This window comes from Oryctolagus cuniculus, chromosome 2, assembly GCF_051225735.1.
Source record: "Oryctolagus cuniculus isolate XC-2025 breed Fujian yellow rabbit chromosome 2, ASM5122573v1, whole genome shotgun sequence".
In the NCBI taxonomy this organism is placed as follows: Eukaryota; Metazoa; Chordata; class Mammalia; order Lagomorpha; family Leporidae; genus Oryctolagus; species Oryctolagus cuniculus.
Genome location: NC_142868.1, coordinates 113,449,028 through 113,469,536, shown reverse-complemented (window position 1 = coordinate 113,469,536; position 20,509 = coordinate 113,449,028). Strand labels below are relative to the sequence as shown.

At 46.1% G+C, this 20,509-nt stretch overlaps 1 protein-coding gene across 6 annotated transcripts in view; it reads right to left on the bottom strand.

Annotated features, from left to right (window-relative positions):
* Positions 1-20,509, bottom strand: part of AFF3 (ALF transcription elongation factor 3) — a 598,401-nt gene that overhangs the window by 460,525 nt on the left and 117,367 nt on the right. For all 6 annotated transcript variants that reach the window (XM_051842640.3, XM_089325977.1, XM_089325975.1 and 3 more), the window contains one exon: positions 505-579. In XM_051842640.3, coding sequence (XP_051698600.2) covers positions 505-579 — 75 coding nt within the window. The remainder of the gene's footprint in view (positions 1-504; positions 580-20,509) is intronic.

Here is a 20,509-nt window from a genome sequence, read left to right as displayed (position 1 = left end):
AGTGACAGTGACCGGCATGGCGAGGCTTGTGATGGAAGTGGCCCTACTCACAGAGCCAGGCCTTTACTGTAGAGGAGAGGACACGGGTGGCCCCCTGTACACAGACACCTGCAGGTCGCACAAACATTCCATGGGCCACAAACGGAGATTGTTCTGACGCATGCAAGGACCGGGCTTTCACCCACAGGAGAATTCTAGTTTACCGTGAACTTCTAACTTTTGAACCAAACATGGCACGGGTGGCTTAACAGAAACCAAGTTTGCATTGCATGCACTACACAGTTGCCCTCCTGTGGCATGCGCCACATCTGTGAAGCACCAGCGATGCCAAATTTCACAGAGAGACTTCTGCACGAACACACACGCTGCACTCGGGCAGGCCAAGCCAACCGCACACACAAGACAGGTGCGACACAGAGTGGCCTGCTGTGGGATGCAGCAGGACGGCGGTCACTCCGGATGACTGCTGTGCTTCTGAGGAGTGCCCCGTGCTCCAAACAGTACCTCCTGCATCTGCTGGCCGAGGACTGGAATTCCACAACTAGAGAGTCACTCCTCTGGTTTAAGATGTCTTCGCCCCTGCAAGAAACAACACCACAAGAAGGGAAAACACTTTCAGCCTGGTCAGCCTTTTTATGTGCTTGAGTATTTTAACATTTTTCCCACAAAGGGAAGAAGTCCAAGAATACCAGGGGTCCAAACAGGAGGCATGGTAAAAAAGGATGAGGCGACGGCTAGAGTGTAGCCATGAAATGTTATAAACTCCTCTTACTTTGCAACATGGCTTGGATACGTAAGACAAGGTGACCGGATACGGGATAACAGGCACACTCAGCAGGGCAGATTATCAGATTCAATACATCTTCCAGGGCCTGGCAGTAAGGACTGTATTACAACTTGGAGAAGCTGGAGGTGAGTGGGAAGCTGCTCCTCTTTATACTTTCCCAGTTCCGTTAAGCTAGAAGATACCCAGCCTACCAAGACGCGGGTTAGAACTGGATAAAAATTTCTGTTGAGGTCTTGCCTGCCTTAACCAGCCCGTGGCTTCTAACACTAAGAAGGATTAAACACTCAGGAGCACGTGCACACGATCTGCTACGAGAAAGGCGCTGGCCGTCTGCCCACAGAGCCTCCATGATGCTTGTGGCATGCCTTTCCACACCGGCACATAAAACCAGAATGCCCCGGCGACAATCATCCCCACATCTCCAAAGAGGACTAAGGGAAAAATAGCCAGAGACGCGATGCTCCCTCAAAGGCGTCTTTTGAGTTTCTCTCCTCCATCATTGTAGGCGGCTCTGCCGCCTCTCTTGAGCACGGAGCCCCTCCTAAAGTAACCCACCCCCTCCCCCTCCTTAACTCGATGTGCAGCCCCCACATGCCACTCCACAGCTAGGGAGCTAAAATATCACCTGCTCAGAGCAAATGTGACTGGAAGACCAAGTCTGGACTGCCCACTCTCATCTTTCCCTACGCCTCAGAACTTGAACCTTTCCATCAGCGCTCAATGTTTGGAGGCACAGAGACAGCAGCTTCTCCACAGGGAGTCCACTGTGCCCCTAATTACGGGTGAAATTGGTGCAGGTACTCGCAAGCCTACAGAGCAACTCTCTCTTCACCTTTCGCCATGAAAGCTCCGCTCTCTTCGTTCCTCTGCACGTGGAGCAACGTGAAGACCATGCCACCTGCTTCAGAAGGAAAGAGGCCTTTCCCCTAACATGCTCAAAGTCAGGTCAGCTTCCCTGGGGACAGCCGACTACGTTTTAGAGAATACGGATGCCTAGCACGCCGATACAGACATTACACTCAGCAAGCACTGTGTGTTACGGGCTGTTTCTTTGTTACCAGCAGATGGTAAAATCTCTATCATCTGTAAAGTTGTGCCTTATTTCTGTAAAAATGACAGGAATTGCATTTCTCGAATGTATGTCACCAAATGTATTTATTTATTTTGCATGAAAGTGCAAGGCAGCCAACTGCCACATTATTATTTATTGCAGATGCATAACATTTCCAGAAAATGAGTCTTTTTAATTAACTCCTTAAGAGATGTATTTATTTGCACAACTAAAAGAAAACATTTCTGATCAGCTCCCAAGAATTTATGTGTAATCTATAATTTGAGATACCTTGTAAATAAAAAGCTCAGGCCAAAGCCAGTCGTGGTGGGTGAGTAGGAAAATGAGAGATCTTCCTCCAAAAATCCTTGGAAACTAGAATTAAAAGTTAGTTCTGTTGAAATCCATGCACATAGGGGATCTTCCTAAAGCTCTGGGAACGTGTGTACTAAGAAAAACTCATGAATTTCAAACATTTTCTGCACTCAAATTTTTTATTCCATTTTCCACGGACTTTCTGAAGTACCTTCCTAGATGGCTTAATATCTAATATCATCATTTCCAAAATGAGTCTATTTACATGCTATCAGCATGAAAACTAAGCAGCGGCGAGGCCTGGGGCGGGTGTTTGGGCTAACAGTTAAGACGCTGCTCGGTGCACCGCATTCCACACGGGAGTGCCCAAGTCCCAGCCTCACTTCACTTCGAGTCTGATTCCAGCCTCCTGCCACTACACCCTGGAAGGCAGCAGGTGACGGCCCAAGCGGGTTAGTCACGCACATGGGAGACCTGGATTGTGCTCCAGGCTTCCAGGGATTTGGGGAGGGAACCAGCTGTGTGTGTGTGTGTGTGTGTGTGTGTCTTTCTACCTCTCAAATAAACAAATACTGATGATACTGTAAGCCTCACAGCTTCTCCTTTTCAGCGAACTCCAAACATTTCACCAATATATCCCTTCAGTAGCCTTACCATATTGCCTGGAGAAAGACAGGTATGGTGGCTATTACAAAAGATACATCAAAAAATTCATGGAAAACAAACTTAGAAGATAAAAATATTTTGGCGCAAAACATTTTGAAATCCATTTATACAAGGTGTTTTCAAGAAGTTCATGGAATCCTGTGTTACAGAAAACCTATGAGTGGATTTCAAGAATCTTTGTACCACAAATATATATATATATATATGTATGTATGTATATTGCTTTGACAGGCAGAGTTAGACAGTAATAGAGAAAGACAGAAAGGTCTTCCTTTCCGTTGGTTCACCCCCAAATGGCCGCTACGGCTGGCGCTGCGCTGATCTAAAGCCAGGAGTCAGGTGCTTCCTTCTGGTCTCCCATGCAGGTGCAGGGCCCAAGCACTGGGGCCATCCTCCACTGCCTTCCCGGGCTACAGCAGAGAGCTGGACTGGAAGAGGAGCAACCGGGACAGAATCCGGCACCCCAACTGGGACTAGAACCCGGTGTGCCGGCACCGCAGGCGGAGGATTAGCCTAGTGAGCCTCACCTTTAATTCCATTTTCCATAAACTTTCAAAAAAAAATTTGGCTTTGAGAGGCAGTTATATAGAGGGGAGAGAGAGATTTCACCCATCTGCTAGTTTACTCCCCAAATGCCTGTGATGTTTGGGGCTGGGCTGGAGGTGACCCCAGGATGGACCCAATGTCTTGAGCCGTCATTGCTGCCCTCAGGACCTGTCTTAGCAGGAGGCTGGAGTCCAGAGCTGCAGCTGGGAACCACCCAGAAGCTCGAATATGGCTGAGGGCATCTTTACCCCAGGCTAAATGCCTACTCCCCTGGACTTCTTGAAGATCAAGGAACTTGGGATAAAAATCCGTTCATCAAACAGTGTCATAAAGAAGACATCTTGGAGAAGAAACAGCCACACCCAAAGCACTTTACTCACATCTACCCGGGGGAAAAGAACTGTCCACAAGCCAAGAGGTGACCAGGGATCCTAACATTGATGTCTACAAGCCCAGTATTAATAAATAATCAGCCCAAGCCCCACAGAAACCCAACAGGACACACAGAAGCCATTTCCCATTCAGAGAGAACCTTAGGGAGAACCCTGGAATAAATCTCAGCTGTAATAATGTTTCACAGATCCCAAACAAGCAAACATCAGTTTCATTCAACAAAACCCACACAGAGCACAACCATACACCTGTGTCTCCCAGGATCACGCACTAGAATATGAGTGAGCAAGGGAGGACATTGTAAATTCTAAAGCCATGGCTGATGGCATCACCATTTGCATCAAACGCAGTCTGTTCAGCAGTCTACTCCACTCACCCGCCAGGCTGCCCAGCTGCAGGAAAAGGTGCTAAAGCGACCATGCTCTGCCCCTCCAGCTGAGCCCCGGCCTGACCCAGCAGACCCAGCGGGCCAGGAGGCATGGCTTCCCTCCCTCCTGTCCTCTCCTGCTGCCTGCTGACATCTGAGGCCCACGCCAAACAAGCTGCATTTCAGCCAAGAGGATTCAAAGCCAGTTTCACTCGGTCAGAATAACCAGTGTTTTCTTCTTAAAATATTTTCCAAAATAATCCTACCTACCAGCGTGTGTCTCTAGGGCTGGGGTCTAAGAAATTCTAAATTCTAAAGTGAATTCAAAGGGAAGAGGATGAACAGCCAAGCTTTTGGAGAAAGTTCTCGCGACTTTCACGTTTTACAAATATTGTCCTTTTCAAACAAGAAAAACACAACTCCATTTAGGCCAAAAGCATTTCCAGAATGCTACTGTGTCCAGATGCTGGGGAGACAAGCAGGGCCATGACCGGCCTACCTTGCTGCTGAGAAGTGAACGGTCTGGGGAGAAGACAGAAAGGAGAAGGGGACTGTTGGTGAGCAACTGGGCACCAGGTGGCCAGGGCGCCGGCGGCAGGAGCACAGGGAATGCGGGCTGCCTCTGCAGGAGATCCGATTTGAGCTGGGTCTGCAGCAAAGGGACAGTGAGAACAGGGGAGGGAAGAAGAGGAGCCGAAAGCTACAAGACACTAGATCATGAGACCACGCCCAGCAAGGGAGGAGGTGGCCCGCATCATCATTTATCACACCACCTCGCTTCTTCAACAAGCCAAGGTCCTACATTTAAAGCTTTACTTCCTGGCCGGCCCCGCGACTCACTAGGCTAATCCTCCGCCCTGCAGGGCTGGCACACCGGGTTCTAGTCCTGGTTGCCCCTCTTCCAGGCCAGCTCTCTGCTGTGGCCAGGGAGTGCAGTGGAGGATGGCCCAAGTGCTTGGGCCCTGCACCCCATGGGAGACCAGGAGAAGTACCTGGCTCCTGCCATCGGATCAGCGCGGTGCGCCGGCCGCAGTGCGCCAGCCGTGGCGGCCATTGGAGGGTGAACCAACGGCAAAGGAAGACCTTTCTCTCTGTCTCTCTCTCTCACTGTCCACTCTGCCTGTCAAAAAAAAAAAAATTAAAAAAAAAAATAAAGCTTTACTTCCTGGTGTTTCCCACTGCTAACTTGTCACTGCTACCTCACCCTAAATAGGCTCATCCAATTCCTTCCCAAAAGCAGATCAGGTTTCGAGTGAATGAGTGCAGCGTGGATGTAGGGAATCTCTCTCCCCTTCGTTCAGGTTTGCATCAGAGATGGTCCCGAGTAGCCTGGCCACAGAGAAAATGATTTTTCAGACAATTCCAGTCTTGGGACGTCATGCTATCATGCCCCCAGGCACACCCTGAGGGCACAGCAGAAGACAAGCAAGGCAAGGGGTGGAGGGGGAAGAACTCTTCTAGAAACAGCTCTCTGCAGTGGCAGCACCAGCAACTGTGTATAATTAAAGAAATTTAATCAGATGCGCCAAAATTGTAACAATTGTTTGAAATTTAATGAATCAAGCTAATTAACAGCTTTTGTTATTTGTAGGGAAAATGACAAGAGATCAGTAATTCTTTCTGAAATGAGAGGAAAGCAAAGCTGTTGAAATACACTTGGAAATTCCCTCCTGAGACTACAGAGCTGTAGCACGGAGAGGCACAAAAGTAGTCAGGAAGAGAGCAGGTGACAGGGAAACTCAGATGGGAAAGCCCAAGCTAGAGCTTGTAAAGTGCCAACCATCTCCCACCGGGGGTCTTTCAGGGCCCTGCAGTGTTGTGGTTATGTTCCTGGAGGTACAGCGGTCACAGCGGTGGTGAGAATGCTGACAGTGATGGCTGTCACGGTGAGCGGTGGTGACAGTTAAGAGTGCCAAGTGATGGCCGGCGCCACGGCTCAATAGTCTAATCCTCCGCCTGCGGCGCCTGATTCTGTCCCAGTCACTCCTCTTCCTGTCCAGCTCTCTGCTGTGGCCCGGGAGTGCAGTGGAGGATGGCCCAAGTCCTTGGGCCCTGCACCTGCATGGGAGACCAGGAGAGGCACCTGGTTTCTGGCTTTGGATGGGCGCGGTGCGCTGGCCACAGCGCGCCAGCTGCGGCGGCCATTGAGGGGTGAACCAATAGCAAAGGAAAACCTTTCTCTCTCTCTGTCCACTCTGTCTGTCAAAAAAAAAAAAAAAAAAAAAGTGCCAAGTGGATGGTATTGGGAGTACAAGATCTGCTGAGTGAGAACTGCTCAACTGTGCATACAACAAACCCTTAAATCTTGAAGGACAGTACTATGCAGTACTATGTCACTGCCCACTGACTTTTTCTTTTTGAATCATTATTTCAGTCCCACGTCCCCCCATCCAACCCCCAACATGGCATCACAGGCTCAGCAACAGCTCTCGAAGCACAAGGACCCATTATGGGTTATTTCCACAGTGAACTCCAAAAGGTCAGTGCAACCTTTAATTGTCTGTCTCTGACCACAAAGGTCACCTCAGTCTTAATTCAATCTTGAAACCATCTTCTGGGAGCCTTTACAGATCCCTGCCTTCGATCTCCCAACCCAGTCTACCAGCACAGGACTCAGAGGGTGAGTGGCACACTTCTTGAAACCATGACATAAAAGGGAGCTACCGAGTGAAACACACCTAGAGACAAACCCAGCAAACATCTCGCGTGATTCCGAGCATGACCTAGGCCATCTTCCCAGACCCATCAGACCCGTGTTAGAGTTTGCTAATAACAACTACGACTCTGGGTGGCCTGTGCATGAATTATTTCATTTAATAATCTTTAAAACCCCAAGAGACAGCATCCCCATTTACCAGCGAGGAAACAAGAAGTTACAAGATTGACTAATGTATCCAAGGCCCACCGCTTAGGTGCAAAGCCAGGCTGTCTGGCTCCAGAGACAGAATTCTTAGAGTCTGTTCTCTGCTTCCCCAGGGAACTGCTCACTGACAAGCTTTGACAAATGCAGCCCCGTCCTTTGTCAGTGAACGCCAGCAGGAAGGGTGTTAATTTTCAGATAGCTACTATTTCAGTTCATCCTTCTAAGATCCTCCTTACTTGATATACATTCACTTTAAGGGTTCTTCTCAAACCTATAAAACATAACCGAGATACCCCATTCAAATGAGACAGGGCTAGCCATTAACTCATATTCCAGTCCCTGAATTTCTTCAGACAGACGATTACCAGAGATGCAAGGTGCATGGATTTCTCCAACTCTATCTGTATTCAAATATGGAATTCTGTACACCAAATACACCACAGAACACCAAAGCCCGTGCATTAGCCTTGCTGAGCTGCTGAGACCTGGGACTGGACACTTGTCCTTTTTCACTGATCATGTACTGAGTCCCAACTCCATCTGGAACTGATGACTGTTTTGAACCTCTCTTGTAAATACACTCCAGTGGGTTTTCGAGAGATGACAGACAAATGACAGCTTTGCATTTCCAAGGGTTAAATGCTTTTCCTGAGGGATCCAAGTCTTGGTGCCAGGAGATCAGGTGTCAGGCTGTAATGGAATTGTTCCATGATAAATAAACCGCCAGGCCGCGTGACAAGCAGCTTTCCAAGAGGCTTTCCACACAGTATAAACAGCACAAGTTAATTTGAGTTTCTTAACAGGACCTTTTTCCTTTACACTCTAAACGTGTCTTGGGATGAAGCAATTACTCTGATTTACCATCTTCTCCTTGGTAGAATATAAAGATGCAGCAGAGCCTCACAAAAGCAGGAACTTCTGCACAAGAGACCCTCTTGCAAAATCCCTACTATGCTATTTCTTTTTTTTTTTTTTCAAAGATTTATTTTATTTATTTGAAAGACAGAGTCACAGAGAGAGGTAGAGACAGACAGAAAGGTCTTCCATCTGCTGGTTCACTCCCCAGATGGTCGCAACAGCTGGAGCTGCGCCGATCTGAAGCCAGGAGCCAGGAGCTTCTTCTGGGTCTCCCATGTGGGTTCAGGGGCCCAAGGACTTGGGCCATCTCTACTACTAACCCAGGCCATAGGAGAGAGCTGGATCCAAATAGGAGCAGCCAGGACTTGAACCGGTGCCCATATGAGATGCTGGCACTTCAGGCCAGGACGTTAATCCACTGCGCCATAGCGCTGGCCCCCCTACTGTACTATTTCAAAGCGCTCCCTCGCTGGCAGCAGCACAGAGCTGTTGTGGATCCCAGGTGCTTGTGATGAGAAGGATGCTGGCTTCCAGGGATTTTCATGTTCAACCCAATACGTTATCTTTCCACCAAATGCTCAGTTAAATTTCATTTTCACTTTGCAGTAACATTCTCTGAACTTCAGCTCCTAGGAATTTTAAAAGCCACATACGTGATGTCTCATTTTTTCTAGCATGCCTATGCTTTAGCTACGGTGCCCTTCCAGACGACCTTGGCCGTGGCCACTCGGGGTCATGGGCTGGTGCCTTAAGTTGGAGGGAAAAGGATGGCTGAGGTTGCTTATCTACCTTGGTGAAGTTTCAGGTGGGCCAGGTCTCTGCACACAGAAAGCCGGGAGACTCTGGCTTTTAGCCACTGGAGAACGGCTGGTGTGCTGAGTTGAATTCACCTCGACTTCTTTTCCTCCCAGAATCACTGTGGAGAAAAGCACTGCGGGCTGGACAGCAGTCAGAGTCAACGCAGGTTGCTGCTATCATTGCACTGCATCAGTCTACCCAGGAGGTACAGAACTAGCCCAAGGCTAGAACGGTAGCAAATAGAGATGACTTCACCAAAAGGCAGAATGCAGAAGACAGGTGTGGCCCCAACTATGTTGTCATATCCAGTCAACGTGCTGGCTGACCACCCTCTTCTGAAGATGGGAATGACCTGTTTGGGTGCAGGGCAGAAGTCTTGTAGGTCAAGAGGGTAGGGAGGAACAGGGGTCAGAAAACAAAATCCCTGAATGAGAACAGGGAGCACTTTGAGAGGGGGAGCCTCTGTGATCACCGAGAAGGCAGAATCAGGGCATGAGATTTGAGGTTCAGTTGCTGGGTCACAGAGGCAGATGCTCCCTCAACTTTCCGACGCCCAGCCTTGACCCCTTGCCTCCCCCAGCCCCACCCCCCCACACACCAGGCCCACACTGCCAAGGATGCCACTTTCTCCTGCTTACCAATGTCTTGACTCAGCTGGCTTTATTTCATGAGTGAATAAACCCACTCAAGGACCCCTGTCTGTGGGAGGGAGCGGGGGGGGGGGGGAGAGAAGGAAGAGGAGGGAGAGAGAGCAGGGGAGAGGAGAGGGGAGGAGGGAGGAAAGGAGGCAGATGTGCAGCCTAGTGGGTACTGGGCTTTGAGGCCCAGCCGCACCTGCTGATTGCAGTTTCCTGCCCTGGGAGGCAGGTGATTCAAGACCTGGATTGAACTCCTAGCTCCACGCTAGCCATTACAGGAATTTGGGGAGTGAACCAGCAGATAAGAGATCTCTCCTTTCTCTCTCTCTCTCTCTCTCTCTCTCTCTCGTGTGTGTGTGTGTGTGTGTGTGTGTGTGTGTTTTGTGCCCACGCATGCCTCTTGAATAAATACAGTTTTTAATCAACAGAAGAAAAAGGCTCAGCCCTCCCTGACCGTCCTCCTGCTCTTGCTCCTCTCTCGTGGGTCCCGTCGTCTCTATGGTCTGGTTTTCCTGAACCCACACCATCCAGTTCTGCTGTGGGCTGCCAGGTTTCGACTTTGGTGTGGGACCCTCCACGGAGACTTAGTCCCACTGCCCGACCGCTGCACGGCCTGGAGGAGCGTCCCCCAGTGCCTCTGCAGCACTGCGTGTGCCCAGCCTCCCTCTGGCCTCTCAGCCTCCTCTGTAGCTTGCTTTGAGTGTCCTAGGTGACAGCCTCCCTGGGTGAAGTCACTCATGCCTCGTCTTCTATCGATGCCCTATGAGGCTCCAGGAGCAGCCCCGATCTCTCTTCTCAGCTCCCGACTCCTCAAGTGGGCTTCTCCAGTCAGGGTTCTCCCAGAGCCCACACCGAGCTCACCACTCATTCCCCACCCATCTCTGCACCTGACTGGCACCACCTGCCAGGCCGCCTGGCGCATAGACCTGGGCTCCTTCTTCACCCCACTCTTCCCCCTGTCCTGTCAGCTCCACTCCCTGCACGTGGCTCCAGCTTGTCCAACTCCCTCCCCCACTGCCACCTCCTCACTCCGGTGACATGGGCTCTCTCAAATCCCTGCAAGTTCCTCCTGCCCGGGCCGATTCTCCTGAAGCCAGGGGGGGTGCTTCCCAAAGACAAGCGCGTCCTTATCACAGCTCAGCCTTCGGGACACGTCCAGACCTGGGAGCCAGGAGCCTGCAGAACCCAGACTCCAGCCCACGGTCTCTCTGTGTGTCTCCAACACCTCTGCTCTCCACCTGCCTACCTCCTCTTGATCCTGAAGGTCTCAGTGGCACACAGCCTCCCTCTCAGCAACGTCCTCAGATGCCCCTGGGCGGATCCATGGCCTTCCCTCCGTCTACATGGCACCCCACACTCTCACCCATAGTCATACTCATTACGCTAATCACCTGACTTCTCCATCCATCTCTAAGGAGGTCTCTCTGCTTGCCATCGGACTCCATCTTCAGCACCTAAAGAGTACTGGCATAGTAGGCAATGCAAAAACTGCTGTACTTTAGAATGTTTTAAAAAATGCATGGTAAAACAACATCCCATTTTTTTTTCTTTTCAAAAGGAAATCTGAACAAACCAGAATACAAATCCATTCAGATCCTGGGCGCTCAAGTATGCTTTATGGTTCCAGAATGCAACAATAATGGGAATCCTAACAGCAGTAATTCAGAACAAAGGCCTGCTGATGGACGGCTTGTGGACTAAGTTCGTATTTGTTAACACGTTTGTCCCTGTCAACTAACATGTCAGGTAGCCCCTACTTACGCAGAATACAAAATTTTAATAAATGACCACACAAATTTAAAAATGAGATAAGGTCTGTGCTATAAACATTACTATGCTCATTTTACAGAAAAAACTTTTCACTCACACACACACACACACACACAAATAATAGGACTTAGGAAATCTAAATTATTTGCCCAAATTCATGCAGTCACTATTAGCGTCAGTATTCAACTTCCAAGTTCTTTGAAAATTGTAGATTTTTAAAAAATATTTGAGTTTAAAAAAGATAGTTCTTAATTCAAACAATATTCACTTTGTTTAGTGGAGAATGTTACCTAGACATGAAAAAAAAAAAAAAAAAATGGCCAGGACCCCAGCCTCTACACAGGTCTCTGGAGAACATTTCTCCAGCTTCCTATGGTGACAATACTGTAGTCAATCAAGCCTGACTTGGAGGAAGACATTAAGAATTATGAATTATTTGAACTCTTCGGGTCTATAATTCATTCTGTACTAGTGACACTAAAGATGATTAATTTTAAATATCCATATAACACAGTGACAGGAACCTGAGGGGGGTCTTCTGATAGCCGCTGTGTCACTCATGAGTTCCCAATTTCAATTAGACACGTAATCTATCACCGAAATCTTGTATTTTATCCCTAGAGCACTGGCAATAGTATGTGTCGAGGGCTGCCGGGGCATGAGGATCCCCATCCCGACTCTGTAAGAACTGTCGCACAGGAGACAGGAAGCCTACTCTGATGACATGTCTGCTCCACGTCACCTTGGAATGTCTTCACCCCATCCTCCCCTCCTCCATTCTGCTCCTGTTTCACGTTTCCCTCGCACACCCATACATAGCAGAGTCCAATGTCCCATGTACATGTGACCTGAGGCCACAGAACAACAGCCTCAAGTCCTCTCCAGTAAGCAGGGCTGGACGCTGACTGGCACACAACACCGGGAGAGACACCTCGCCGCTCCCCTAGTCTCTGAGCTCCGCCAAGGCAACACCTGTGAGCCCACTGCTGAGTCAGCAGCACAACTTCGTTCTCTGAGCCCCCACCCTGGTTTTGTAGCTCCCTGAGCCCTGTACGATCTCCTTCTACAGGGACACCAACTGCCTCCCAGGTGGCACCAATTACCACTTGTGGAATGGCTGCATGAATGAACCAAGGCGCTATTTTTCTTTTTAAAGATTTATTTATTCGAGAGGTAGAGTTACAGAGAGTGAGAGGGAGAGACAGAGAAAGGTGGTCCTTCTGTTGGTTCACTCCCCAAATGGCTGCAATGGCCAGAGCTGTGCCAATCTGAAGCCAGGAGCTTCTTCCGGTCTCCCAGGCGGGTGCAGGGGCCCAAGGACTTGGGCCATCCTCCATTGCTTTCCCAGACCACAGCAGAGAGCTGGATTGGAAGAGGAGCAGCAGGGACTAGAACCGGTGTCCATATGGGATGCCGGCACTGCAGGCAGAGGATTAACCTACTGTGCCACCGTGCCACGGCACTATTTTTCACTCAACTCTTCCTTCCACTGAGTCTGGAGGGATAAGCGACACTGTGAGTAGATTTGTTCGGTCTCCCTAAGACAGAGAATCACGTGCCTTAATACACCAAGGCCCCTCACGCACCTTCTGAAAGCAGCCAGCTCAAGGAGTTGAGAAGGCAAGATTGAAGACCACTCCCCCAATTTTTATGACGGACACAAATAAACATCAGAGTGTCATATTTCCTTTTTTTGCAATTAAAAGTTGCCATGCACTAATGGAAGATGTTGTTCATATACTAATGGGAAACCACACTACCGGTCCAGAATCGCTAGTTGGACAACCTGAAATGCTCTCAAACATGAAGTTTCTGAGGGCTGACCTAACATGGCAAGTGGAAAGTGCCACAGTGGACCTCCAGGGATGGGCCGCAGTGAAAAGGCGAGCGCACTAACAATACCCTATCAAGCTACCTTGAGGGGCCGACACTGTGGTGCAGCAGGTGGAGCTGCCTCCTGCAGAGCAAGCAGCCCATGTCAGAGTGCCAGCTGCTCCACTCCCAATCCAGCACCTGGGAAAGCAGTGGCTGAGGACCCAAGTACCTGGGCTGCTGCACCCACCTGAGAGACCAGAAAGGCACTCTTGGGTCTTGGCCTCAATCTGGCCCCCATCTGGCTGCTGCTGCAGGCATTTGGGGAGTAAACCAGAACAGAGCTGTCTGTGTGTTTATGTATGGCACTCTGCCTTGAGAATTAAAAAAAAAAAAAAACTTACCTGTAGGCTATGTACACTAGATGTATATGACACATAAAGGAATATTCTGTTCAGACTTGGGTGCTATCCATAGGATATGTTATGATGTATATGCACATACTCCAAAATCTCAAAGAATCCAAAAATCCAAAACAGTTCTATTCCCAAGCATTTCAGATAAGAGATATTCAAAGCCACAGAAAATATCTAAACTTAAAGATTTGTTGAATAAGAAGCAAACAATTCAACTTAGAATCATAGAAGAGGAAGATACAAGAAAGCCTTCCACTAACAAGAACATTTCCTATCACCAGGATCACCATTTCCCGAGACTCTCCACCACTTTTTTTTTTTTAAGTTTATTTATTTATTTTAAAGTCAGTTACACACAGAGAGAGGAAAGGCAGAGAGAGAGAGAGTCTTCCACCCATGGTTCACTCCCCAATTGGCCCCAATGGCCAGTACTGCGCCGATCCAAAGCCAGGAGCCAGGAGCTTCTTCCAGGTCTCCCACGCGAGTGCAGGAGCCCAAGGACTTGTACCATCTTCTACTGCTTTCCCAGGCCACAGCAGAGAGCTGGATCGGAAGTGGAGCAGCCAGGTCTCGAACCCGCGCCCATATGGGATGCCAGCACTTCAGGCCAGGGCATTAACCCACTGTGCCACAGTGCCGGCCCCTCCACCACTTTCAAAGATATGAACAGGGAGCCAGGAATGAGGAGACCCAGCTAAGGACCAGGCATGGACAAGGCAGGAACCCCCCAGTGCCCTAGCACAGGGAGTCAACAGAAGGTTGTAAGAAGTAAATGAGGTAACAAGCACAGAAGTGTTTGAAAATGTTCAAGTGCTCTGCCGAGGTAAAGGAACACCTGGAGAAAAGGTGACTGAAACACCCTCTGTGCAGAAAGAAACACCATTCCTCACCCTCCTCAGACAGGAAGCTCAGCAGCAGTAACACTGACTCTGGCCCAGCAGCGTCACGCAAGGGAGCTTCAAACAAGAGTGGCTAAATGGAATGTAAAGGTAAGTTCATGTTGATGCAAAAAAACTGAAACTCCTACATTTAAGGGTCTCCAAAAAGTTTATGGGAAATGTGTATTATGAAAAACCTATATATGGATCTAAAATTTTTTTGCAACAAAATTAATTCTATTTTTCCAGAAACTTCCTGAAGTATTCATATATTTAGGAATCTAACACTCATATTTAGGATTTCACTGCAGCATCATTCCTTACTGTAAAACAAGAATTTAAAACCAGTTAAATATTCACTCTGGGAGACTGGTTAACAAATGACAATACTCTGCAAGGGAAGACGATGTACTCATTGACTAAAGTGGATAATTTTCCATATCATATTTATGTCCAAGACATTTACATTAGGTAAAGAGTTAGTTGTAAAGGAGCATGGATGGCATAATCTGTTTCACATAAAATAACCTGTGTGTCAGCTGATACATGAAAATTAAAAGACAGCTGCCTCTGTGGTGAGATGGATTGGTAGGGAGTGAGGAGGATGTTGCACCCCTCTGCTTCACTTAGAGGTGTAACACAGATGAGAAAGTCTCCAAAAAGTTGGTGAAAAGCACAGATTAGGGAAAAATAATCCCTGGATTCAATATTTTGCACCAAAATAAACCTATAATGACTTCTTGTATCTAAACAGGATATAATTTGATGCACCAAGAAAGGTCAGATATCAGTTTGAAAAGAAACCCTATTAGAGCCATGTGAACCCTGCTAAAACTGAGATAAGAACAGACATTAAATTTATGGGGAAACTTGGCTGGAAGAATGAGCAACTCACTGATGCTGTACAAAAACTTTGAGGACAATGCCCCAAAGAAGTCAGGAGATACACAAATGGGTGACCACTTTAAGAACGAGAGACTGTTGAAGCCCACAGCAGCAGATCATCCATATCAACATGCAAGGAAAAAATTCACCTTGTTTGCATCCTAAATGAAAAGGACCAGCGATGAACAGCAGAAACAAAAGCCATCTCAATCAGTTCAACTTACAGAAATTCTAACTGAAGAATTCAGTGGAACAAATGTTCCACTCAATGGTGCCAAAACTGTTGCACCCAGATGAACTGCAGACAGGAAATAAACTTTCAATGGAAATTTTCAACAAGTGTAATTATTATCCTGAAGCACTTCCTCAAAGAACTGAAACATGAGATGAAACACGGCTTTACTGGTACAATCCTGAAGACAAGGCACAATCAAAGCAGTGGCTACAAGTGGTCCAGCTAAGCAAAAACAGACCAATCAAGAATGAAGATCACAACACTTTTTTGGGGGATGCTCAAGGCATTTTTGCTTGTTGACTTATTGGAAAGCTACCAAAAAAAATAACAAAAAAAAATCATAGTACCATCTGCTTATTATGAGAAAGTTAACCAAAGACTGGGCAGAAAAACCCAGGAGAGCTTCACCAGAGTCCTTCTGTACCAAAACGATACTCTTGCTTCTTATTCTCATCCGAGGAGAGCAACTTGGTGAAAACTGTAAGGTGGATGCCTAATAATTTTCCATCCTAGTCCTTACTTGGCTCCTTCTGACCTGTTTCTGATTCTAAAGAATTCTTTCAAGGTACTCATTTTCCTTCAGTTAGTGTTGCAGAACAGACTGGAGCAACTTAGTTAAATCTGCAGGACCGTCAGCTCTATGGGATGGACTACATGGTAGGTACCCTCATTTACAAAAGTATCTTGAACTTGATGGAGCTTATACTGAGAAATAAAGCTTGTATTTTTTTTTAATCAAACTGTACATTTCCACAAACCTTGTGAAATCCTCTCATATTGCTTTAGAATAAAGCATTATATTTTAAGAAGACTGACAACAATTTTATTTATTCTTCTCATTCTGAAGTTTTCACTGAAAATGTAGAACTAAGGCTATTATTAAATACAGCCAGTATCCTGTGCTACCTTATAGCAGGATTCCAGTTCTTCCTATCCAGACAGATCTATTTTCTCCACTCCCTCCTCAAAGATGAACTAAACCAATCTCTCAGCAAACCTAACCTCTAGTCTTGAATTCCAATCAGACTCTCTATTGATCAATAACATTTTGAATTTCTCAGCAATTCCCTTGTATTTAGCATGCAAAATGATAAACAGTAAAAATCACTGCAATCATCCAGATAGCATCTATCTGCACCTGGTCTATTATAATCTGTGTCTCAGATAAATCATCTGTACTATTTCAAGGATAACACAGAAGACAGCAGGTCTTCTGATACCAGCCCTGGGAGTTTCTCTTTATGAACTTGACTTATATCTCACTTCCAAGAGATATGGGACCTCAAGAGTACGAACCTGGTACAGAGACCCTTGGAGCTTTTGATTTATAGTGAGACAACACTTTACTGAACTTCCAAGGCCATCCAGGACTCTAAACTCTACCTTCCTGGTTACAGATTTGCTAACTGTCCATTCTCCTCCCCTTGACACATCCCCATCCAAATCTCTCCTACCTTAACAATTGCATTCATACTTTCTTCAGTTTTTCAAAGATAATATCCCTCATCTCCCATCTAATGCAACCTCATTTGCTGTTGGAGAAATAGTCATTCTTTTCAAGTTAGTAAATAATTAAACTGGAATTTTATATAAAAATGAATAGTTCTTCATTTTATGTGTATTCTTTTCCAAATATTTACATGTAATGCAGGTGTTTCTGACAAGTTGTACATAGCAAGAAAATTATCATTAATGAATGCAACATCATCTCTCAATATTCTATTAAAATAAAGCAAATCACATTTTCTCAAACATTAAATGGAATGTAAATAGTCTCATTCTTTTACTATGAAAATAGTGATAATTCCACAAATTCAACATGCCAACTCCTACCCATGTGAGTTATTTTATTAGACACTTTAAATTCATGAAAGAATAATATGTGAAAATGGAACATCCTGATTAATAATCAAAGGAATGCAAACTAAGTCACAGTAAAAACATTTCTATCCACCTAATTGGAAAATATTTTCTAAATGAGTTGGAAAGATGTTTGATATTGGGAAGCATCTGGTGACAGGAGCGTCCTCCACACAGCTGGAGACAGAGAAAGTAAATCAAAATTTCCAAAACAATTTAATTTTTTTGCAATACACAGAACCTTTAAAAAAGAATTTTACCTAATCTCCTCCTATGAATCTCAATGTGACCAAAGGAAATCTTGAGAAATGCAAAGATATGAACCTTCATTAGGAAATTGTGTATTAGAGGGGAACCAGAAGAAACCTAACGTGCAATAATCAGAAAATAATTAAATAATTATTTATGGAGCCATTAAAACTCATTTACTTCAATAATACTTAATGACACGGAAAATGCCCATAATGTAATGCTAAATGGAAAATAATTATATAAACAATATGATCAAAATTTTGTTCAAATTATATAAAGCCATGTGTTTGCATGTAAATGTATACACACACAGAGAAAATTTTAAAGAGCACTTCAGATGTTAACACCACAAATTCCTAAAATATGAGAAGTAAACTTTTCTTTTTGCTAGTCATTTTTAATTTCTTACATTAAGCATTTATTTTTCCTTGTATCCATTAGGATAGTTACTTTGAAAAAACTAGAAGAAAACTAATTTTGGTGAAGATGGGTAAGTCCCTCATGTACAGTTGGTAGAAATATAAAATGGTACAGTTACCATAGAAAACAGTATGATGAATTCTCCCCAAACTTAAAACTAGAATTACATTATGATGCAACAATCCTACTACTGAATGTACTGAAACAGGCTCTTGGCAAGATATCTGTCCACCTATGTCCACAGCAACATCAGTCCTAGTAGGCAAGAGGAAGAAAGAACCCAAGTATACAGGGAAGAATAGAAGGGAGAATAATGTTTATGTTCATACAATGGAATTTATTTAAGCTTAAAATAGAAGGAAACTGAAACGTGGTACAATCTTATGGGATGGATTATGCCCCCTCCCCAAATTCAAATGTTGAAGCCCTGACCCCCGACACGGGAGGAAGCCCACTGCAAGCCTGGCCAAGAGCTGTTGGAGGAAACCAGGCTTGCCAGCACCGTTATCTTGGACTGCAGACTCCAGAACAGCGAAGGAGAAGTTTCTGTTATGCCACCCAGTGTGTGGCATCACGTCAGGACAGCAGGGGTGTACCCTGAGGACACTGTCCTGAGGAACAGTGAGCAGTCACACCAACGGCAAGTACTGCATGTGCAACTCACATGAGACACCTGCAGTGGTCCAATTCATTGAGACGGAAAGTAGAAGGGCGGGTGCTGAAGACTGGGGAGTGGGAAATGAGCACCTGCTGTTCAGTGGATACTGTTTCAGTTCTGAGAGAGAAAAGGAGTTCTAGAGATTGGTCTACATCAAGAATGTCCTGAGCACACTGAATTGCACACTTGAAATGGTTAGGATGCACCAAGCTTTTAGCCTAGCATTTAACACAGCTAAGACACCCATGTCACCCATCAGAGGATCTGCGTTCAATACCCGTCTTCAGCACCTGATTCCAGCTTCCTGCTAGTGCAGACCCTGGAGGAGGGCAGGTGATGGCTCTAGTAGTTCAGTTCATTACACCCACGTGGGAAGCTTCAATTGAGTTTTTAGCTCCTGGCTTCAGCCTGGTGCAGGCCCAGTTGTGCTCATTTGAGGAGTAACCCAACAGAACAGACTTTTCCTTGTCCTCTCCCACTCTTTACCCTCCCCCTCCTCCTTCTGTCTCTCCTTCTCCCTGTCTCTCAAATAAATAATTTAACATACAGTTAAATGATGAAATGCATCATTTTGTATGCATTTCACTACAACTTTTAAAAGTAGCAGATTGAGCTGGAAAAACATTTCATAATTATAAACATCACATATAATATTAAATATTACATATGTAATTTTTAAAAGATTTATTTATTTATTTAAGAGGTAGAGTTACAGAGAAGGGCGAGACAGAGAGAAAGGTCTTCCATCCACTGATTCACTCCCCAGATGGCCACAATGGCCAGAGCTGAGCCAATCCAAAGCCAGGAGCCAGGAGCCTTCCCCAAGTCTCCCACGTAGATGCAGGGGCCCAAGCACTTGGGCCATCTTCCGCTGCTCTCCCAGGCCATAGCAGAGATCTGGACTGGAAGAGGAGCAGCCAGGACTCAAACTGGTGCCCATATGGGATTCTGGCACCACAGGTGGAGGCTTAGCCCACTGTACCACAGCGCTGGCCCCTCTATGTAATTCTTTTACCAATCATCAACAGTAAAATAACAGTATTCTACAAGTTCACTCCAATTTTGCAATATCATTTGCATCATGGAGTTGTAAAATGAGATACCACTACACACCTACCAGAATGACTAAAGTGCAAGAAGCGGACATCAGCCACAGGGAAGACATGTAGCTGGTTGGGATATAAAATGGGAGAGCTGCCTGGGAAGACAGTTGTGCAAGTTCTTAGAAACTAAACATAGCCTCACCAGACAACACTGCAATCATGCGCCTAGGTATTTACCCAATTCCATAAAACTTACGTCCACACATAAGTCTACAGGCAAATATTTATAGAGGTTTTATTCATCATCACCAAAAACTGAAAGCAACCAAAATGACCTTCAGTAAATGAATGGATCAACCATCTGTGAGCATCCATAATGGAACATTACTCGGACATAAAAAGAAATGAGTTATTAAGCCACAAAAAAATATGTGACTCTTAAATGCACACTGCTTAGTGTGAGAAGCCAATCTAAAAAGCTACATATTCGATCATTCCAACAATATAATATACTGGATAAAAGCCAAAATACAGGGTGGTTTACAGGGGCTTGTGATGGGAAATTAGAAAGGGTTGAATTTGGGGCAGTGATACTATTCTATATGATGCTGTAACGGTGAATACAAGATATTAGGCATTTGTCAAAATTCATAGAATTTTATAGCCCAGAGAGTGAGCCTTCAATTTTAGGAGACCTGGGAATCCCCAGAGGGACAACAGAATGTGACAAAAGAATTTACCTGTGTTTAAAACATAGGACAAAACCTCAGTGAAGGGCTGGAGTAGATGATGACCTAACACTGGAAATAAGTGAAGCCTGTATGAAAAGGCAAAAGGAGGCCGGTGCCACGGCTCACTAGGCTAATCCTCCGCCTTGCAGGGCCAGCACACCTGGTTCTAGTGCCGGTCGGGGCGCCGGATTCTGTCCCGGTTGCCCCTCTTCCAGGCCAGCTCTCTGCTGTGGCCAGGTAGTGCAGTGGAGGATGGCCCAAGTGCTT